This window comes from Lissotriton vulgaris, chromosome 5 (assembly GCF_964263255.1).
Source record: "Lissotriton vulgaris chromosome 5, aLisVul1.2, whole genome shotgun sequence".
Taxonomy (NCBI): Eukaryota; Metazoa; Chordata; class Amphibia; order Caudata; family Salamandridae; genus Lissotriton; species Lissotriton vulgaris.
The window spans coordinates 104,692,671-104,716,225 of record NC_141693.1 but is presented as its reverse complement, the minus strand read 5'-3'; the positions used below and the strand labels follow the sequence as shown (position 1 = coordinate 104,716,225).

The 23,555-nt window shown below is 46.7% G+C and overlaps 1 protein-coding gene across 1 annotated transcript in view; it reads right to left on the bottom strand.

The window, feature by feature from the left end:
* The window catches only part of LOC147710302 (uncharacterized), a 189,374-nt gene that overhangs the window by 30,036 nt on the left and 135,783 nt on the right, over positions 1 to 23,555 (bottom strand). Inside the window, exons 5-6 of the mRNA XM_086919974.1 lie at positions 20,361 to 20,494; positions 4,017 to 4,225 (exon numbers count right to left, since the gene is read on the bottom strand). Coding sequence (XP_086776100.1) covers positions 4,017 to 4,225; positions 20,361 to 20,494 — 343 coding nt within the window. The remainder of the gene's footprint in view (positions 1 to 4,016; positions 4,226 to 20,360; positions 20,495 to 23,555) is intronic.

Below are 23,555 nucleotides of genomic sequence, written 5' to 3'. Positions count from 1 at the left end.
ATACTCTCACCCAGTCAAGAAATCAGGGCTTAATCCAACACTGTTTTTTAGCTCACTGCACCATCCCAGCTCAGAACCTGGCTATATGCAAATTAGTCTGTCCCTGGCCCAGTGTATCATGGGAACAGGGCAAACCAAACTACCAAGCCAATTCTTTCACTGGGAAGGAAACAAGCTACCGGGGACCGGTTTCTGGCATTTCAGCCGTCTTCGGCCAGGCTTGCTTGAATCCTGATGGTGCAATGAGCAAGGGACTCACGTCTGAGTATACCCTTCCACGCTTATTGTGGACAAAATAATTAAACAACAGGGGGTGGTGATGGACAGAGTTTCTGAATTAAGCAGAATACTCTCACCCAGTCAAGAGATCAGGGCTTAATCCAACACCGTTTTTAGCTCACTGCACCATCCCAGCTCAGAACCTGGCTATATGCAAATTAGTCTGTCCCTGGCCCAGTGTATCATGGGAACAGGGCAAACCAAACTACCAAGCCAATTCTTTCACTGGGAAGGAAACAAGCTACCGGGGAAGGTTTCTGGCATTTCAGCCGTCTTCGGCCCGGCTTGCTTGAATCCTGATGGTGCAATGAGCAAGGGACTCACGTCTGAGTATACCCTTCCACGCTTATGGTGGACAAAATAATTCAATTTTGTTTGAAAAAAAGGTAGTTTTAGTCTGCAGAACAGATGGTTTGTAGTCTTTCTGAGGTGGCAAAGTGAGCTAAATAATGATGATGGATTCAACTCAGATCTGTGACTGGGGGTGAGTGTCTGAAAAGTTTCAGCGCTCCGTCCATCATCTCCTTGTGTTTCCTTTGTTTGCCCTAAGTTGGCATGGTATGCCCAGACGTGGGTCCCTTGCTCACTTTGCCACTGGATTCAAGCTAGCCTGGCTGATAAAGGGTGTTACCCACAAACTGGTCCCAGGATGCTTGTTTCCGGTTCAGGTACGACCTGGCTTGGCAGTTCAGGCTGGACTGTTCCAATGAGGCACAGGGTCAAGACTGATTTGCATATAGCTGGGTCTGAACTGAGGTGGCAAAGTGAGCTAAAGAATAATGATGGATTCAACCCAGATCTGTGACTGGGAGTGAGTGTCTGAAAAGTTTCAGCGCACCGTCAATCATCTCTTTGTGTTTGCTTTGTGGTCTTACAGGCATTGGACGAAAGTTTACTTATTTTCGAGCAGGTAGGTATTTTGCTGTTTCTGTTCCTCTTGGCGAAGTTTTAGTTTGGCTAGCTTTAAATCTTCTGAAAACCATTTCAAAGCCTCATGTCTTCTAAATGATTTGGTTCTTTGAAGAGGAGCATGAATATTGATGGCCAGTGTTTGTCTGTCTGAACTTGCGTCCTCAAATTCATCCAGGCTCTCAGTAGAAGTAGGCTGATGAAGTGCCAATGTGTCACAAAAGTAGTTAAGTATTATACAAATACAATTTCTGGAGAAGGTACTTGGACAGGTAGCAGGTTTCGATGGAGTTAGATCATCTAAGGTGAATTTAATCAGATGGTGGTTCTTCCATATACATGGGGAAATGGAAAGATTAAGATATTGTTAAATTAATGGACCAAACTTGGTCTAATGTATGCCCTTTAATGTGTGTTGAAACAAATAAATGTTGGTCAAAATTTCAACTATTTAGCATATCGGTCCGGTCCGTGGAAGTTAGGCCACCAGTCTCTTCATTCGCCCAATAATTCGGATCTCCAAGATGCATAATTTTTGCATGATCGATGGCCAGGGAGGACATAGAGTCAACTAAGCATTGAGAAAATTCCTGCATATGACCCGGGGGTCTATATATGAGAATACAAACCAAGGGAGAGGTGGGTGACTCCAATGCAATCAAGATACTGTCAACTGCCGAAATGGATATTGGGGTAAGCTTGGTAAATGTAAGATGCTTTTTAACAGAGGCAATCCCTCCACCTTTTTTCCCTGACGATCTACTGGTATTCAGCAGATAGTCATTTTCCGGCAGGGCTCTTAAAATATCAGAGCTTGGATTTGTCAGTTAGCCATGTTTCAGTCATTAGCAGTGTATCCGGAGATCCTGAGTTGAGTGGAGTAAATATCTCTAGTTGATGCTTAACCAATGATGGTGCATTGAGACAGGTGATTAGTTTTTTGTTTAGTATGAGTGGGGGGGTAGTATTATTGACAGTGGCAATGTCGATGGCTAAGCTCTGTTTTAGTGAAATGGTCAATGGCGGGTTAGAGTTTAGAATGTCGAACTTGCTAAGTTTAGACAGTAGGGAATGCTCTAGTTGGTTTCTTTGTAGAGAGAAGAGTTTTAGATTGCTAGAAGTGTAGACCAAATTTTTAGCATATTGGCTGGCCCCTGGCCCGGGGTGGACACAGACTGAGGCAGACGGTTTGCCTTTGGTACGCCGGCGCTGCACCCGCTGTGCATGTCCATGCTCCCGCCAGTGTTTTGAGTGCTTGGGGCTCTTACGGACTCGGCCCCTTGGCATTCCAATTGGTTCCCTCCTGCTCTAAGCCAATAAGACTTGAGACTAGCACATCTTGAACAGCAAGGACACAAGTGCAATACAGCGATTTAAAACACTTGAGGTGCATGTTTCACATCAAGTGAAAGTTTTATAAGTAGATTATGGCAAAAGTATAGCCGAATGCAACCTCCTCTACAAGCATGTCTGCACTGCCGCAAGTGTTTTAAGGGTTTGGAGCTCAAATAGACTCAGCCCCTCTGCGTTCCAATTGGTTCCACCTAACCCAATATGGCTGAAGCCTAGTGCGTCCTTAACAGCAAGGATTCAACTGATATATGGCGATTTAAAACAATTTAGATACAAATATCACACCATTTTTTTAAGTAGATCCTTTTGTGCACTGACACGCATTTGGCGTTTCAGCGGCACAGTGAAATTCGTTTTATTTCTTTATTTCTTTACATTACTCCGGTCGTCCGTGAGCTGGATTTTACCACTCCTCACCCTCCCCCTCCCCCACCCGCTCCACCCCCCCACGGCACTCCCTCCACGAGCCGCTACAAATTTGTTCATGACTTCTCCAGATCTCTCAAACATCCCAGGTTCATGTGTCAGTAGCTCCTACAGTCTTGTTTCTGTTTTTCTCTTGCAAACTGGTAAGTGTAGTGCCAAATTTGAAATGAAACGAAAAGGAAAAAGTGCCCACAATGTATAATAAGCCCTGAATGGGTTTTGCTATTTTGACATGGAACTGAGTGCTCGTATTTCCTTAGAGAGTTCCGATATATGTAAGGGTGGTATCAGAATAAATGATTTAACTTTAGCAAACAAGGTTTGTTTGAAAACTCAGGGCCTCATTTATGGGGTTTTGGCATAGGACAGCGCAGCTAGTCACTTTGCTGCCCTACATCAAAGTAAATGTCAGGATTACTCACTATTCATCTAATACAGTGAATTCCTGTCCTTTCCCCCAAAGCTGGCGCCATTTCGGTAATCTAGCGCCATTTCAATTACTCTTGCACCATGGTGCAAGGGTACCAGTGCTGTGGGCATCTTTCTGCACAAAAACAATCCTTAGAGGCTTTTCATTCTTTCTATATGTGCTGCAGAAAATAAGTTATTTCTCCTCGTTGTGCTTCCCCTGGGATGGCGTAAGGTTTTGGCACATACCCATGTCTACATGTCTTTGTAAATCTTAGGAAGCATCAAAATCCATGGGTGTTGCGTGGTAGCACCCATGGAATGCCTGCCTAGCACAGAGTAAGGCAATTTAGCGATTTACACTGCCTTGCCTTACTCTACAACTATGAGGCCATTCAGAGTCACGCAAAGTGGCTTTGCAAAGCCTCATAGATACGATTTTGTAGTTTGCGCTGCTGGAGTGCCACAAAATTGACACTCTGGCGGCAAAAGGGGGTCATAAATATCCCGCTTAGTGACCCTTTTTTAACTCTAGAGTTTTACATCTTGTGGACTTGGGCAGTTAAGCGTCATGATCATAATTTTTTTACATTTCGCTGTACTCCCAAACATCAGTATCACAATAATACATTTTACCATACCTTATTCCGTTTGGATTTCATCGGCGTCAAAGGTGACCACTGAGTGGATGAGGGGTCAAATCTTTCAGCACTGCAATGTTCTATGATGTCATCACGTCCACCAGCGACATAGATTTTTCCTTCAAATACTGCACAGCCCAAGCTCTCCCGGCAGTTCCCCATTGGAGGGCAAGTGAACCAGGTGTTCTCTTCCACGTTGTAGCGTTCCACTGAAATGAAAACAGAGATCTAGGCACGTCAGGTGTGACATCATAATGTTTTTCATTATTTTATTCCACGTCCGTTTCACTTCCCCCTATATGCTATAGCAGAGATGACGGGGCATATTAAAAAGGGATGTAACTCTGCTTTTTTTACTTAAAAAGCCAAAAAAGCGGAGATAAAACTATCGCCCTATTTACAAGAGGGTAATAACATGCATAATCGCATGTTAGCACCCTTTCTCCCCGACGCCTCCCTTTGCATCTCTAATGAGATGCAAAGTGGGCGTCACTGGGCGTACCCCTGATGGATTACCTTGTAAAATATCGCTGATGTGCACATCGCAATATTTACAAGGCAGCCCACAGGATTTTAGCACACGTTAGATTTTGGCGAAAACTGCGGTTTTCGACAAAAACTAACATCTGCTAAAATCCTGACTAGCCCATGCTTAACATAGGGGCTGGATTATGCTGATACGGCCACATGGTCGTATCAGCAAGGTTATCGCCGTTTTGCAGGGAACACAGCTGGAAAACCAGCGATGTTCCCTGCAAAACGGCGATTTCCCCGCTATTGCTGGATTTCTTATCGCCGTTGTGAAAAGCGGTGTTGATACAGCGCTCTCGCGGCGATGAAATCCAGCGATAGGATAAACATTGCTAAACGTGCTTAGTAATGTTTATCTCTAATCGTTGTGGATATGCCCGACATCCTTTGTGCTAAAACAGCACTAAGCAGTTGAGCACGCTGTGTAAATTGTCACATGCATGCACTTAGAACACATTATCCGAAAAAGGGAGAGTTAATGCAATTAACTCCTATTCGCCAAAATACCAGGAATGTTTAAGTGATATCACACACCCTTTGAACCCAAATGGCATCATATAGTTGACCCCATTTCCTTCCCGGAGCCGCCCCCCCATACCCCCATTGCTGAGGGGCAATTGCTGCTGCCTTAATGAGTCTTGAGGCTAGGGGTAACGAGCAGTGAAGAAGCCATCAAACAATAAGGGGGGGTAGCATCTCAACCCCAGCTAGAGTAAATGATTTTGGGGACCATAAAATAGTGCAAATAATTAGCCAAATTGCTGAACTATTCCACTAAAGGTCCGTGTACACACGTGTTTCCCACTTCCCACCTCATGCTATGTAGTTTGTTGAGTACAGGGGACATCCCTGCGACTCCAGTGCATTCTCCTTAAAACACGAACGCCAAAATAAAACAGCAAGCCCAGCTCCCTGTGACATTATGCCCCTTTTCCACAAAAACTCACTGCGATAAAGGTGGCACCGGGCACAGTAAGCTTTTATCATAACTCATCTTTCATAGGCCTGAGCAAAAGTGTAATACACCAGCGAAATGTCCAGAAGCATGTATCAGCCACATTTGTGAGATTTCGCACTGTGTCATTTTCTGTGCTCTTCTCACGTGAAAAAGTCTCTGGAGAAACCGACAGGTGAATGACTGATACAGAAAATGTCTGACTGATTGACATTTTGTGCTCAAACCAGTCTTTACACAAGAAGGGCGCTCAGATTATATAGTGGCAGAGCTGCTGGCAAATCTCATTCTGCTACAACAGTCTAGGTGTAAGAAATGGGGTTACTGGTTAAGGGTGGTGAAATCATTATTAAGCAATAACCACACCTCTCTTCAGGGTTAAGCCTGACTGTTCTGAACCAAGCTGCCAAAGGCTGAGCACAGGTTAATTTAGAGTTGCTTGTGACTTTACCCTGTGAAGAAGTTAACCTGTGATCAACTTTGGGGTAGTTTGGCACAGAGCAGTCAGACTGAACTCAGAGGCAATGTGTGGAATATTTGTGAATCACTTCAAACAGTAACCCAGTGACAAAACACAACAAAAGGAGCCTGCAATAGAGTTAGAAAAATAGAGTAAATAAACCAAGACCGAAAGGACAAATATCCAATCAGTAGAACCAGAGAAATTAGTTTTGAAATAGTTCCCTAAAAATAGCACCAAAAGGTCTAATGCTCCAACTATGCATATCTGGTTGTGCTAGAACTGGAAAATATCATGAGTTCAGGCCAACCACAATGGAGCACGGGCCGGCTACAAAGACCCAGTTAGGCCCACTGAACAAAGTACCTTCAAACTTGATTTGCAGAGATTGGGAGGGTCTGTGTGGAAGATGCTTCACGCAGCAGAAGTCATGCATCGGTTCTGAGATGTAGCGAGGCTGCAGTGCAAAGTCCTGCTCCGTAGGCGTCAAAAATCCCATCCACGAGGACTTGCAATGTGAATTCCAGAGTCACGGTTGCTTCGTGCAGTTGGGACGATGCTTCAGTTTCGAGGCGCTGCAAGACTGTGATGCGGAGTATATCGTCGTCATCGAGGCTGCCGTCGACGATGACGAGGTCCTGCACTGATGAAGCATCATGCAGCAGTGATTCCGATGTGGTGACTGGCTGCGATGCAATGGCAGTTCTGATCCACACAGCTGCAGTGATGCGTTGGTTCTGCTTGGGGTTGTTGTCCCACGCAGCAGAGGAGATGCATTGGTTACACTGAGATGACTGAGCACCTTAGGCCAACCTCCAAGGGTCCTGGACTGAGGTGACACTACTTGACAGGCTAGACTAACAGATGACTGAGCCCAGGTGCAAGGTTGTTGAAGCCTTCTTTTACTGAGCCTCAAGCAAGGAGGTCAGCCAACTAGCCCTTGAAGTCATGTTGGAGTTCTGGTTTCAAGAGATGCAGGTCAAGTCCTTCTCATCCAGGCAAGAGGGCAGCAGACAGCAGGTTAGCACAGCAGGTCAGCAACACAGCAAGACAGTAGTCAGCAGAGTGCAGTCTACCAGAGTGACAGTCCCTCGGCAGCAGAGGAGTCCTTCTTCCTGGCAGAGTGTACTGGAGAGTTGGTGTCTGAGGTCCAATTATTTAAAACCAGTTGTGCTTTTGAAGAGGGGGAGAAGCTTCCAGAGGTTTCCCTTTGAAGTCCCCAGGAATCAGGCCTTCCCTGTCCTGGCTCCAGACTAACTACAGGGGTATGCAGACCATTGAGTGGGGGAAGGACAAAGCCTATTCAGGTGTTAGTGGGACTGGGCCCAGCCCCTCCCTCCCTCCCATCCTGCCAGTGACGGCCTATCCAGGCACACCTAATATCTCTATTGTGTGTGACTGTCTAGGAGGAATGCACGAAGCTCATGTCAGCTTCATCCAGTCATGTAATCTAGGTATAGACCACAGGCACTAAATGGCTATGGCAGGAAAATACCAAATTTCTAAAAGTTACATTTTAACAATTGTAATGTAAAAACTGACTTCACCATCAGTTAGGCTTTTAAAATCCAATTTCAGAGACACCAAACATAAACTGGTTACCAGTTCCCATTTTAAAATTACCCTTATAAGATGCAGAATAGGGTAATTCTACCTCTATTCTATGAGAGAGGTAGGCCTAGAAGTAGTGAAAAACTATTTTAAGAGTGTTTCCCTACCAGGACATGAAAAACATAAAAGTACACGTCCTACCTTTTAAATTTACTGCACCCTGTCCTCTGGGCTGTCAGGGCCTACGCTAGGGGTGTTTTATATGCATAAAAAGGGGAAGTTTGGTCCTGGAAACAAATTTACTTTCCACGGTAGACAAGGCAGTTAAGTGCTGCACCCATAGGGAGCAAGGCAGCCCTGAGATGTTTTAACTCCATGGCTGCTAGAGCAATTCCCGCTGGGTGCTGAAATATTCAGAAACCCATGCTCCATGACGAGCTCAGCTCGTCATCAGTGTATGAGAGGTGTACATCATGACGAGCTGAGCTCGTCATGAGCGTCGAAGGTGTTAATGACTACTTAAGTGGGTGGCACAATCAGTGCTGCAGACACACTAGTAGTGTTTAATTTCCAGGCCCTGGGCACATGCAGTGTCATTTTAGTAGGGACTTACAAGTAAATTAAGTATGCCAGTTGGGTATAAGCCAATGTTGCCATGTTTCAACCACATCGATGCTACAGCAATTCCCCTGCTGTGCTGAAGGGTCTTCATATCCATTATACGTAGGCTGAGGGGTTTTAGGTTTAAACCTATAATAACTGATAAAACCCCACTGAAAGATAAATAGCCCTCACCGGTGGAAACATATAAACACTGAAAAAACACCTGCACAACCACAAATTAAATGCCATTCAAAGAAACGAAAAAGAGAATGAAAGAGTCATTTTTTTCTTCCTGAAGTTGTCAATACAATGTAACTTTGTTATACAAGCTAGCAGTAAGGAAGACTGGCTAACATTATTCTGCTTGAGTTTTGTTCTTTAGGGATGCCACTAAAATGTTGTTTCTTCTTCCTTTTACTTTTTTCAGTTTTGTGGCCTTTGGTCTAAACATGCAGGGTTTAGTTTCATGTTTTAGGTCTAGTTTAATTATTTTATAAACTGTAGAGATTCAGAAAATTTCAAACTCATATTTGATATTTTGGCTGCATTTGATTCTTTCACTGATAGGTAAAATGGCTGGTTTCATAAAAATATTTCCTAATATGTGTCATCACATTTACCCACAGAGAATGGGTAAAAACCCTTAATACATCAGACCATAGTTTCTAGTGGGTCAGTAGTGATAGTAGGTGAATTGCCAACACCTCAGGCTTTAAATATTCAATGCAAGGTATAGTGACAAGTATATATATATATATATATCACCAAGCATCTGGGATAGTGGTGAAAACATGACACCAGACATTTAGAAAGCATTGAACTCAGTGTCACTTGTAATGCTCTGCAAAAATGGTTCTTTCCAAGTTCAACAAATATTGGAGTCATATTGTTTGTATTTGCAGTGATTCAGCTACCTATATTAAAAAGTTGTGTGATGACCTGTCAAAATTGATACCCGAGCTGAAGTGATTCCCTGTAGGAGATCCTTGCCACTTGTTAGATGGTATGCTGAGAGGGGCTTTTCACAGAAGATTACATGGGAAGGAAAGAGCGAGTGCACATGACCCAAAGACTCACTGAAGAAGTATTGTATGGTGCACACAATAAGATTAATTTGCAAAAATCTATTTGGACCTCATATACACTATAAGTACACTGTCTAAATACCGTGTTCTTTCAGTGCAGAAAGCAAGCAATAACAAAAGGAAAACGTTCTATAAACACAGGAAAAACACTTTTTCTGTGGTTTTTAGTGGCGCGAAAATGTGTAACCACTGATAACAACTGTTTTTTAAGATATTGAAAACACTGAAAAAACCCCACCAGAATTTACCAAAAATAGAAACTGAAAACAGGAAAGCCTAATTATACATGACGAGCTCAGCTCGTCATTAGTGCAGCTCCACTGTGCCTCATGACGAGCTCAGCTCGTCATTAGCGTCGATGTGGTTAAGGAGTGATCACACGCACTTTGGCACTGGTTAGCAGTGGTAAAGTTCACAGAGTCCTAAGGCCAACAAAAACTAGATCAGTAAAAATGGAGGAGGAAGGCAAAAAGCCAGGTGGAAGCCCATACTATGGCTGACAGGTCTAACAATAAGTTTGTATGTTTTCATGGAATTTGTTGAAAGAAATGCAGAGGTTCGCACATTCCTAAAAATGAATTTAAGTGATGCCTATCAATGAATGTTTGTGCTAAAACAGCACTGGGGTACATGGGAATAGTAATTTTTACCCCTACACTATCCAACACTTACCCTACTGTTGCATTTACTGGAGTGGGAATAGACATTTTTACCCCTACACTATCCAACACTTACCCTACTGTTACCCTAAAAGTATTATGTGTTGTAATGGGTTGCATTGTAATGGTATGCGTTGAATTGGAATGCGTTGTAAAGGTATTTTAAAATAAATGTGTTGTAATGGCATACGTTGTAAAATCATGCAATGTAATGGTAGTTGTGATGTAAAGACTGCATTATAAAAGCATGCATTGTAATTGCATGCCTTGTAACGTCATATATTCGATTGCCTGAAACCGTTGTTTGTTTGACCGGGGTGGATTAAAGGAAAAAGCTGAATTTGGTAAGTTTTTTGAAATGCCTATAAACGTGAATGTGGTAACATCAGAGATTACAGAGGTCTACAATCTAAGGTTACAGTGCTCGGGTGCCATAGTGGATTCAAACGTCTGGGATTCTGAACGCAATAATGTGTCCATAGTCCGGGTGCAATATCTGCATGTTATATTAGGGCACTCAGCGTTGTGTACAGCAAAAACCCTACATGTAACATACTTGTTTCTATGCAGCACCTCAACCACTGTGAGGTGAAGGGTAGAAGCAATCTCTCAAAGGCCTTTTGCTCTCAGCTCTACTATCATCTTTCGGCTGATGACGGAATGATCAGCAGAAACTGTGTCCTCAACCTGGTACAAATAAAATGTGCACCAAGGAGTTTTTTCACCCACTTTTTCACAATGTTCTAAATGACCAACTATGTCCCCAGTTGCTCTAGAAAAGGGGGGGCCAATCGGCCCCCACGCATGCATGGCGGGGCCCGGCCCCTCCCATATCCCGTTCCCTTCGTGGTGGCCTGTCCCCGCCCCCTCGCCCCGGAAGTAGTTGTGCACTTCCGGGCCAAGGGGGCGGGGCCGTGACCGCGAAGGGGTTAAGAGCCTGGGGAGCGCGGGTAGTGGCCTCTTTGTGCCCGCGCTCCCCAGGCTCGCTCCTCGCCCCACCGTGGGGCTGTTTAATTTTCTCCCGTTTTTCTTGCAGATGTGCCTATGTGCCTTGTAGCTGTTGAGGATTGCGGTGATTTCGGGAGTTCCAGGGATCGAGGAGCGTTTTTTCGTGGCGGAGCGGGAGAATCTGCCATGACCGGAGATCGGGCGAGCTGTTGGGCCCCCAGCGGCCCGTAATTTCTTTTCTTCTTTGTTCCCTCTGCAGGTCTGCGGTCTCGTACCTGGGGAGCAAGCAGAGTCGAGGAGGATCCTGGTCTCGGGAAGGAGCGGATAATGGCGAACAGAGGAAGATTCCATCCGGAGGCCCCGAGGCATGGTGGACAGCCTTTCAGCAACGCTGGAGCACCGGGGAACGTTCTTCCCCATCACTTCTCCTGCCTCGTCCCTTCTCCTGCCCCGTCCCTTCTCCTGCCCCGTCCCTTCTCCTGCCCCGTCCCTTCTCCTGCCCCATCACCTCTCCTGCCGCGTCACTTCTCCTGCCCCGTCAACACTCCTGCCCCGTCACCACTCCTGCCACGTCACCACTCCTGCCACATCACCACTCCTGCCCGTCACCACACCTGCCTACTCACCTTACCTGCCTAGTCACCTCTCCTGCCCGGTCAACTCTCCTTTCCTGTTGCCTCTCCTGGCCCGTCACTGCTCCTGGCCCGTCACTGCTCCTGCCCCGTCACTGCCCCTGCCCCATCACTTTTCCTGCCCCATCACTGCTCCTGCCCGTTCACCGCTCCTGCCCGTTCACCGCTCCTGCCCCTTCACCGCTCCTGCCCGTTCAGCACTCCTGCCCGATCACCGCACCTTCCCCATCACTTCTCCTGTCTCATCACTTCTCCTGCCCCATTCACTGCTCCTATCCGTTCACTGCCCCTATCCGTTCACTGCTCCTGCCCGGTTACCGCTCCTGCTCAGGACTAATCACCGCCCCTGCCCCTTCAATTCTCCTGCCCCGTCACTTCTACTGCCCCGTAACCTCTCCTTTCCTGTCGCCTCTCCTGTCCCGTCACTGCTCTTGCCCAGTTACCGCTCCTGCCCAGTCAATTCTCCTGCCCCTTTACTTCTCCTGCCCCTTCACTTCTCCTGCCCGTCACTTCTCCTGCCCCATCACTTCTCCGGCCCGTCACTGCTTCTGCCCCGTCACTGATCCTGCCCCGTCACTGCTCCTGCCCCGTCACTGCTCCTGCCCCGTTACTTCTCCTGTCTTGTCACTTCTCCTGCCCGTTACTTCTCCTGCCCTGTCACTTCTCCTGCCCTGTCACTTCTGCTGCCCATTACTTCTCCTGCCCGGTCACCTCTCTTGCCCCATCACCTCTCCTTTCCTGTCGCCTCTTCTGTCCCGTCACTGCTCCTGCCCCGTCACTGCTCCTGCCCCGTTACTTCTCCTGTCTTGTCACTTCTCCTGCCCGTTACTTCTCCTGCCCGTTACTTCTCCTGCCCTGTCACTTCTCCTGCCCATTACTTCTCCTGCCCGGTCACCTCTCTTGCCCGCTCACCTCCCTTGCCCCATCACCTCTCCTTTCCTGTCGCTTCTTCTGTCCCGTCACTGCTCCTGCCCAATTCACTCTGTGTAGAACATTGACAAATTACACAAGGGGGCAAGTTCCCCACAGTACTCTGTTTGGGGAAAGCTCCTCTGTTATGCCCTCCTCTTTCTTTTTTTTTATTTTTTTTATTTCAAGTCATTTTTATTGAAATAGAAAGACAAAAGGAAAAAACAGTACAGTAATTCTTCCAGTACACAAGATGTTCGATTCATCTATTGATAAACACATACAGAAAATGAAATTAAATTAATAGAAAATAAATCAACTCTTGCTTGCATTATCATAACATACATACAGACATAACTCTCAGTGCGTAGGTGTGGTGGAGTGGGCTCTAATGGATGACAGCAAGTGTATTCACAGGTGGCATAGGCCGTTGCAACAGGATCGCCTGAATTGCATCAAGGCGGCTCATAATGGAATGAGGAAGCATCTAGCGATTTCCACAGCTTCCTATTGGATGGTTTCCACGAAGCTGCTTGTAACGCTGGATTATTAGCACCTCTCAGAAATGATAACCACTCTTGCCAAATTTTAAAGTTTACCTCTTTCGCGCATTTCCATTTGCAAAGAACCACTTTGCACGCTAGTGTCAGCATTAAGTCCAAAAGCAGGCGGTCTTGGTCATTCGATAACTGTGGGTCAAGTGCTCCTAGAAGTACATATACAAAGTCCTGTACAGGTCGTATCTTGAATACGTATTGAATGCTGTCAAATATTTTCCCCCAATATACACGTAAAGAGGGACAATTGAAAAGCATGTGCGCAAGGTCGCCTGAGCCTGACTGGCAGTTCCAGCAGGTAGGCGAATCCCTTAATTTACACTTGAAGAGCCTATCTGGAGTCCAAAAAGCCCTGTTTATTAGCATGTACTTTGTTTGAAATAGGATAGGTGAGACTTTATGGGTAAGGGACGTCTTATGAATCATCTCCCAGTCAAATTCTATGCCTGTTAAATTCGGCTCAGCCTCCCATTTCAATTCGACCTTTCTGTGAGTCTTCCTGGGCAAGGGCAGTAAAAGTTTATACACCTTAGAGACGAAGTGACCTGCGTGAGCAAGACGTGGAAGATGAGCTACTAACCATGGTGTGTATGGAGAGAAGTTACGTGCCGTTAATACCGCTTTGATTTTCAAGAAGTCATAAAAATCCATCGGTGTGAGATCATGCCTCTGTTGCAGAGTCGAGAATGGGAGTGGATTTTTCTCATCGTATAAGTCCCTTGCCATGTTGATGCCCCTCTCGGACCATGACTTCCAGAAGAGTTCACCACCATTAATTTTTAAATATGGGTTTCTCCAGAGTGATATAAAAGAGGACTTAGCGAATGTTAGCTTAGTTCTATGTGTCTGATCTAGTCTGAGTAGAGCCCGTCTGGTGTTCAGCAGTATGTATTTGGAGTGTGGCAAATGCGATAGGTCCATAGTGAGGAGGGTTTCAAGTGGGGCATGGTTTATTAGCGACTCCTCAATATTGATCCAAATGGGTGTGTAGCTTGGTGATCTAATGAACCATTGGGCTCCCTGTTTGCAGAGAAAGGCTGTTTGATAATTCCTGAACGAAGGAAGACCCAGGCCTCCTTTGTCTTTGGCCAATTGCAATTTCTTTAGTGATACCCTGGCCTTCTTCCCACGCCACAGGAAACTACCAAACAGCTGGTCAACCTTGGTGATAAAGTTGTTCGAGAATGTCATAGGAAGCATGCTAGCCAGGTAGTTAACCAATGGAGTAGACATCATTTTGAGCGTCTCTGCCCTACCCCACCAGGAGAGAAATTTTGGAGACCAGCTCTCGAGCAATGTGGATATCTTCTTTAGAGTTAGTTCCTCGTTTATTTTCAGGGTGGAGATCAAATCTTTGTCAAAGTCTAACCCCAGGTATTTAAAACACTTAGGCTGCCAAGTAAGGCCGGAGTCCCCAATGATTCCCTTATCACCAATATTGTTCAGAAGTTTAACCTCCGTCTTGTCTTTATTGAGTTTATACCCAGAGACCTTGGAAAAGTCGTCAATGTCAGACAAGAGCGCAGGTATTGCCTCATCGGCTTTCTCTGACACAACAAGCACATCATCCGCATATGCCGTTAATTTAACCGTGCAATCCCCAAAAGGGATGCCTACAATGTTAGGGTTGTTTCTTATATGGTATAAGAATGGCTCGATCGCTAGTAAGAACAATGATGGAGACAGGGGGCATCCCTGTCTCGTGCCCTGCTTTAGACAAAAGGAGGAAGAAAAGGATCCACCGGCTCTCACTCTCGCTGACGGGCAGCAGTATAGGGACATCACTAGTCTAGTAAATGTTTCCCCTAAGTTAAACTTATGGAGGACTGCTCTAAGGAAGGACCAATCAACTTTGTCAAAAGCTTTTTCAGCGTCCAATGTTATTGCTGCCGTGGGTGTACCTAACAACTTTGCCTTTTCTAAAACATGAGCCAGAATCCTTGTATTATCGCTGGACAACCTATTTTTAAGGAAACCTGCTTGAGACGGGTGGACTAACTTGGGGAGAACCTTCTGGAGGCGGGCGGACAATATCATAGCCAGGATCTTGCAGTCTATATTGATCAGTGAGATAGGTCTATAGTTTTTCGGGAGCGACGGGTCTTTTCCCTCTTTAGGAAGCACTGCAATTATTGCTTCAGCCATTGTGCCTCTAACCTCACCTGTGTCATTTATTTCCTGAAATAGATGTTGAAGGGGCTCTATCAGGAGGGAGGGGAAGGTTTTGTAAAATTTAGCCGTGAAGCCGTCCGGGCCTGGTGCTTTCCCCGATTTCAGACTTTTGATTGCATTCCCTATTTCCAAAGCACTAATCGGACCATTAAGATTAGTCTGGTCCTCAGCAGAAAGTCGTGGAAGATCACAATCATCTAGGTAACCCTTGATCTTATCTTCCTCCACCGTTTTATTCTTAGCATAAAGGTCCTCATAGAATGCCCTAAACACCTCTGTTATCTTGTCTGGGTCCGAGTGTGAGGAGCCTACGGTATCTTTAATGACACTGATTGAATTCTTTTGGATTTTAAACTTCAAGTATGAGGCTAGGCTTTTACCAGCTTTATTAGAGTCGCAGATCCTGAACCTCCTACTACTATCAAGCCAAACTCCCGCTCTTTCGCTGACTATTTTATTGTATTCGTATTTTTTATTCGCCAGGGCATGAAGTGACATATCATCTCTGTCTTTCAAATGTTTACTTTCTAGGTTTACAATTTCACTTTCTAGGGACTCCAGCTTTGTGTTATAATTTTTGTTCATTGCTGATCTGATTTTAATACAGACCCCCCTTATGTTGCTTTTCAAGGCCTCCCATCTAATGAGATCAGATGTATCCCCTTCTTTGTTAACCTGCAGATAAGAGGAAATCTCCTCTTGTATTGTGGTCCGATGTTGTTCATTACTTAGAATTTCGTCATTTAGGCGCCAAGACGTCTGACGAGAAGAGGGTTTGACATTGGCTATGGACAAGGAGATGCAAGAATGATCAGACATTACTCGGGGTTCTATGGTAGAGGACTCAATTCTAGGGACGCCGTTCTGTGATATGAGGATATAATCGATTCGGGAGTACGAGTCATGTGGTGCTGAATAAAAAGTGTAATCCCTCCCTGTAGGATTTTGAAGCCTCCACGCATCCACTAAGTGGAAACGTTGACATAAATTGATAAAGGCCTTATGTGATTTATTTGATTTGAAGGGACAGTGGGAGTCTCTATCTAGCGTTGCATCCAAGGGGAGATTAAAGTCTCCAGCCAGTATGTGGACAGCATTATCTGGGATGTTTCCAATATGCCTGTTAAGCGCCTCCCAAAAATTAAGGTCGCTAGTGTTAGGAGCATAAATGTTTGTGACGTAAAACTCTGTGTTGTCCTTACTCAACTTGGCTGTGACCCATCTCCCATCATCACTTGCTTCAGAGGATAGAAGCTCAATCTTAGATTTCCTCGCCAAAAGAATCAAGACACCATTCTTTTTGTGCACAGCTTCTGCACCCACAACCTCATTATAAAACTTGTTCCTCATATGGTAGAACTGTTTAGACTCAAGTTTCGTCTCTTGCAGCAAGACAATATCACCTCTCAATCTCCGTATGTAGTCTAAGATCTTCTGTCTCTTAACAGGTTGGTTCATTCCTTTAACATTAAGAGATAATATCTTCAGCTTATCTACGTTACATGCCCCTAACGGAGTACCAATAGTTCTATGCGACATCAATGGAATGAACTATCATATTAGAGTCATATATCACACAAGGCATTAGTAGTAGTATGACAGAAAAACAAAATTCCACGGAATCAATAAGGCTCATATAAGTGATTGTACGATAACAGAGCTCACGACCTCCCCTACCACCGAGCATTAAGACAGTAATCAATATGCAAGCACAAGGAAACAAAATCAAAAAACATAGAACATATATCCCTACCCATAAACCCCACAACCCCCCACCCTTCCCACCCCACCTGTACTTAGTAGGCATGGTGACTGGAGAGAGATTGTAGTGCATCCTCCCCGTGCGTGTACAAGATTGAACAAGTTTGGAACAAACCAATTTCCACATCGTACCTGTGGATTGCCGCTAACTAGGGTAACCTGGATGAACAGCGGTCTAGGGACCATAACTAAGGACTTCTCGAGAAGAGACATTTACATCATACTATAGTTCCTGTTGATCTTAAGGTAACTGATTAAAACAACAGCAATATCAACATACACAGACCCTCGGAGTACGTATGGTAATCGTAGCAACTATCGGACAGATATCCAGTATCTGATGAACATTATATTAACATGCTATGGTAGAGCATACTCTTTAACCAATGGAACAAAATCAATTGCAAACCTTACAGTCGTTATTATGCCAGCAGGCATTGTAGGACTTTCTCCTTATCTATTGAAACAATACCAATTGTAACCATCACAAAAGCCTTAAAAGTGTAATATAGCATATGCAAAGTTTAGAGGCTCAGAGCCCCTCTCTGTAGAGGAAAAAAGGAGTACATAAAGAACTGCCTTGAAGACGTGGATGAGGACCATTCACTTGTAACCTGAGGCCGAAGGCTGGCCTGCTGAGTCCTCAGTGTTGCTCGTTTCCATATCCAGATCGTCCGGACCATCTAACATACGCTTCAGTTTCAATGGATCTGAGAAGATGTGTGGAGATCCTTGGATAATCACACGATATTTTGCTGGGCCCATGAAGCCATACTGGAAACCTCTCTTCTTCAACATTGGTCGCAGTGCTAAGAACGCTTTCCTAACATCAACTGTCTCCTTGCTAAAATCCTGTGATATGTAGATTTTAGATGACTTCCACAGGATATGGTTGTTTTTCCGCATAAAGCTGAGAATTTGCTCTACATGTTGGTAGCGTAATGGTTTACACACAATGGCTCTAGGGCCTTTTTGATTCTTACTTATCCTGCCTGGCACTCTATGCGCTCTGTCAAATTCCAACGGATGGACAAAGGTCATGTTAGTAGCTTGGGTGAACCATGACTCAAGGAAAGCCACACAGCTCCCCTGTTGATCCTCCGAACCTTCCGGAATACCAAAAATTCGTAGGTTCCCCCTTCTGTTCCTGTCTTCCAACTCTGCGAGTTTCCGTGTCGTTTGGTCTGCCGCTATGCACAGACGTTTAATGGCTTCACCTGACTTGACTTCCCTATCTTCGAGTTTGCTAATCCTCGATTCTGCTTCCAGCAATTTTGCATTGGTATCCCGGTTATCCTGCCTGATCGCCGCCACTTCCTCCTTGGTTGCCTTTGCCAGATCCCTTACTTCATCCAATCTGCTGAGTATCAGGTCAATCGGGTCTGGGCTGTTTTTCCCCCCTTTGCTGGGCGAATTCGGATTCGACTGATCGGATTTAAGCCTCTTCAGGCTTTTCACAAGTTCTTTATTGTCCGCCATGACTAATTAGGCGTAGATTCCTTTAGTCGAGGTGGGTATTTTCTCTTTACTCCCAGCCGCCCTTTAAGGAGTGTTAACAGACACTAATCATACCATCAGCTACCACAGTACATGGAGATGAGAGTTACTATATGATTCGCACATTAGTCGCAATGATCGTCTCACCTGTGGTCGTTGAGCGCCGTAAGGAGGTGCGCACATTCAATCGCTGCATTAAGCCTGTGCCGCCATTTTGAGAGCCACCATTTGCGTGAGGCATACACTTTTGGGGACACTCTAACAGCCTCATTCCTGTACTCACTGAAAATTGCGACATGCACAACTTGATTTGTCAGTCTAGAGCTTCATGATGCAGCCCAGGACTCATTCATAGGTTTGCTGTTCCCCACACGACTGCGCAGCAACTGTTTCACCAGTGAAGCAAACCCTGCCTCTATGAGACGTCATACACACTGCCATATATTTTGGGCCGTATTGTTCTATGAAAGCATTGCTATATTGCAGCGACCTGTGCTGCAGTAATTATGCAAGTGACCACCGCTACTGGGCTGTAGCTTAAGCCGACCTTGTTCTTCTCATCACATCCGGCATCGGTATAAAAAAGAAAAAGAAAAAAAAAAAAAAAAAGCACCGATAATAAGGGCTGACTTCACTGCATTTAAACGCCCTATTTTATGCCATAGTGGTACACAACTGCCACTGCGCCCGTTGGTTGCATTACAGTGTCCGACAGCAAAGTCTAATCTCCGTGTGTAGCATAGGGAGTCCTCGCATAAAGAGTAGCGCGAGCCGCCAAGTGTTCTTTCACGGGTCTAATCTCGCCCGGTGGGGGTTGCGTTTACTCACGATTTCAGAAGCCAGTTCATTCAGCGCTACCTCCAGTAAACATGTTTGACTCCCGTCAGGGTCCTATGACTCAGCCGCCGATACTTGGGCGGCCATGCGGTCTCTTCTTCCGCCTCACTCGCTGCAGCCTTCGGGGCGGGCCGCCCGATTTAGCTGAAAAGCTACTTCTCGGCCACGGAAAACCACGGGAATACTTCCTGGATGATCCCCTCACATTCCGGTGCTCGATTCCGCCGCCTTTGACGATGTAGGGGTGGTGAGGTGCGTTCCACCTTTGGATTTCGGTCTCCGCACGGGTAGAGAGATTCACCGAGCCACCATCTCTCCCGGCGTCCAAACCACGCCCCCCCCATGCCCTCCTCTTTCTTGAGCTCCCATGTGCTTCTCCCCATTACTTCCCCACAAGCGGCCTCCGTGTTGCTTTCCACCAATCCTTGAATTGCTTTTTCTCCTTCCTTTCCACTCTTGCTTTTGCGTCCCCTGCAGCTCTCTCCATCTGTTGCTCCTGCGTCCCTACTGTCTTGCTGCGGTGCCCCCCACCCTCCCGTTCACTTACAAAAAAAACACACCTTTGCACATTCATTTTTTTAGTTACCTGGTACAACTTGGATCAGTAATAAAAAGGTTTTTAAAGCAACACGTAATTTTGTAGGGGCTCACATGTATGGTGCATGCGCCTCTAAATATACACAGGTGGTCATGTCGAAGGCTTTCGTATTATTTTTTTTTTACTTTAGCCACCCTGCCTTGGATCACTGATGCTGTGAAGCATTGCTGAAAACTATTGCCATTTATTATGGCTCACACAGGCGAGACCTAACGGCTTTGTCTGGCACATGATATGCAAAAAGGCAGGCAGCGGGTGGGCGCATTGTCATTCCAAAGGGGATAATCAGCCTCAATCGGAATGACAATGGGCCTGCCCACAGTCTGTGAGAGCTCAGGGAGGGGCTGCTGCAGCCTCTGGAGCTCACCAGAGAAGTGCGAGCCGCCCCTGGGCCACCACACAAGCTGAATGAAAAAGTTATTGTTTTAATAAAGTACAACTATTCTTGCTGTCCCGGGATGCTCCTTTGAAAGAAAGAAGTAGGGGAACGGACTGAAATATTTTTTTTAAGTAGGGGCACGCTGTGCCCTTCCGTCCCCGCCCACTTCTACCACTGCTGCTATGAGACAGCGAAGTAACCACTTCTTACCCGAGTTTAGCGCCGATCTGCCGTCCGAGCCTCCGACAGCATAGAGGCAGCCATTCAAGACGACAGCCCCTAGTTTCATGCGCCGACTGTTCATAGGAGCCACCTTGGACCATCTGTTTTCCTCCGGATCGTACCTGATTGGACAGAAAATGAACAAGCAATCAAAGGTTTCCAGGGATGTCTAATACATGCTGAACCTAGACGGGCACAAGGGCGACAGGTTCCTAGGTTACTAAACCCTTCCACCCATGACCCCCACACTCAGCTATCATGTACCCAAAACCCACACATACCCTTTATGACCTCTGTCTGTTCTATTGCTCTATCTAAACCTCCCTGCCTATCTCTACCTTTGACTCTGCCTCTCTGCCACATGTCATCTTACTGAATTTGGGGATTCATATTTCAACTGTTTGCATGTGACCCATTAAAGTGTAACATATTATTTAGTATTGTTTGGGATCGTGGGCTTGAGTTAGCAGGAAAAGGGTAATAAAATAAAATAAAATTGTTCTGTAAAGAGACCTCCAAAATATGTCTGGGCCCGGGTCCCCCAGACCCTCAAGATGGCACTGCAGTCGACCTCTGTCATTGTCCTTTACAAGCACTAATGTTTAGTCACCACTCTTCGCAAGCACCCATCCTCAGCCCTCGCCCTTTACAAGCACTCATCTTCAGCACTCACCCTTCGCAAGCACCCATCCTCAGCACTCTCCCTTTAAAAGCACCCATCCTCAGCCCTCGCCCTTTATAAGCCCTCATCTTCAGCAATCACCCTTCGCAAGCACCCATCCTCAGCTATCGTCCGTTGAAAGCACCCATCCTCAGCCCTCGCCCTTTACAAGCACCCATCCTCAGCCCTCGCCCTTTACAAGCACCCATCCTCAGCCCTCGCCCTTTACAAGCACCCATCTTCAGCACTCACCCTTTGCAAGCACCCATCCTCAGCCCTCGCCCTTTACAAGCACCCATCCTCAGCCCTCGCCCTTTACAAGCACCCATCTTCAGCACTCACCCTTTGCAAGCACCCATCCTCAGCCCTCGCCCTTTACAAGCACCCATCTTCAGCACTCACCCTTCGCAAGCACCCATCCTCAGCCCTCGCCCTTTACAAGCACTCATCTTCAGCACTCACCCTTCGCAAGCACCCATCCTCAGCCCTCGCCCTTTACAAGCACTCATTACCTCCTCGTCAGCCCTCCCCGTCCCAGTCCTAACTACATGAGCATAGCTCCTCCCACCAGAAACTCCCAAGCAACTTGAAACCCATCCCTTCCCTCCAGGCCACACCCATACCCTGAGGCATATAACCCCAAGACCTGCCAATCAACAACCTGTTTGTTTTTTCTGCGGAATCACTTCCGAGCAGACTTCATCGAGGGGGGCACTGGAATTGGCCTCCTGTCTGGTAAGTGTGAGACGGGATGTTAAGCACCTGTTTTTAACCCCTATTGTGCCCGTTTTTATTTTACCTTGTGGGAATTTGCTTTGAGTCCCTGCTGTAGCGGGACCGTGGGGTTGGGGGTCCGGATGTGTCCTCCCTGAGGGCTCAGTGGGCTGCTGTTCGGGCCTTTCGGGGTTCGGTCTGTGACCCGGTGGTTCCCCTGGTGTCCCGTTTGTTGCGGAGTTGCTTCCTTCAGAAGCCTGTCATTCGGTCCTTTGCTCCTAGTTGGGATCTGCCTCTGGTTTTGGGGGCTTTGCAGGGGGCTCCCTTTGAGCCTCTACTGGAGGTGTCTTTGAGGTTTCTGACGATCAAGGTGCTGTTCCTGGTGGCTATTACGTCGGCTAGGCGGATTGGGGAGTTGGGCTCCTTGCTTTGTTCGGCCCCTTTTTTACGTTTCTTTCCTGATCGGGTGGTACTGCGGCCTGATCCTTCCTTTGTTCCCAAGGTCACTTCCTCTTTTCACTGCTCTGCGGATCTGGTTTTGCCTGTTTTATGTCCTGATCCTCTTTCAGAGGTTGAGGTGCGGCTGCACTGTTTGGACGTTCGGAGGGCCCTTGAGATCTATTTGTTGCGTACTGGGCCGTTTCGTAAGGTGGAATCCCTTTTTGTGACCTTTGGCCTGGCTGGTCAGGGTCTTAAGCCTTCTGGGGCTACCCTCAGTCGTTGGCTGCAATGGGCTGTGGGTGCTGTGTATGAGGCCTGTGGTGTGTTGGCTCCGGGGTCTGTTCAGGGAAGGTCGACTCGGGGGGTGGCGGCTTCCTGGGCTTGTTTTCAGGGGGCTTCCATGGCTGAAATCTGCAGGGCTTCTACCTGGAGTTCCCCGCACACCTTTATGTCCCATTATCGTTTGGTGGTTGGGGGGACTGATTCTGCTGGGTTTGGGGACGCTGTGTTGCGTTCCACTCCAGTGGTGTGACTTTCTGTGCTTTAATAAAGTCTGTTTTTTGCTACTGAGTGAAGCCGGTGATTGCTTTGGTATCTGCTCATGTAGTTAGGACTGGGACGGGGAGGGCTGACGAGGAGGTAATGACCGGTTACTCACCGGTAATATTCATTACTCCGAGTCGTAGCCCTCCCCGTCCCAGTCCAGGTTCCCATCCCTCCCTCCCTGTTTCGGCTTCTTGTGCTTGTTGGGTACAGGTTGTTGATTGGCAGGTCTTGGGGTTATATGCCTCAGGGTATGGGTGTGGCCTGGAGGGAAGGGATGGGTTTCAAGTTGCTTGGGAGTTTCTGGTGGGAGGAGCTATGCTCATGTAGTTAGGACTGGGACGGGGAGGGCTACAACTCGGAGTAATGAATATTACCGGTGAGTAACCGGTCATCTTCAGCACTCACCCTTCGCAAGCACCCATCCTCAGCCCTCACCCTTTACAAGCCCTCATCTTCAGCACTAACCCTTCGCAAGCACCCATCCTCAGCCCTCGCCCTTTACAAGCACTCATCTTCAGCACTCACCCTTCGCAAGCACCCATCCTCAGCCCTTGCCCTTTACAAGCACTCATCTTCAGCACTCACCCTTCGCAAGCACCCATCCTCAGCCCTCACCCTTTACAAGCCCTCATCTTCAGCACTAACCCTTCGCAAGCACCCATCCTCAGCCCTCGCCCTTTACAAGCACTCATCTTCAGCACTCACCCTTCGCAAGCACCCATCCTCAGCCCTCGCCATTTACAAGCCCTCATCTTCAGCACTCACCCTTCGCAAGCACCCATCCTCAGCCCTCGCCCTTTACAAGCCCTCATCTTCAGCAC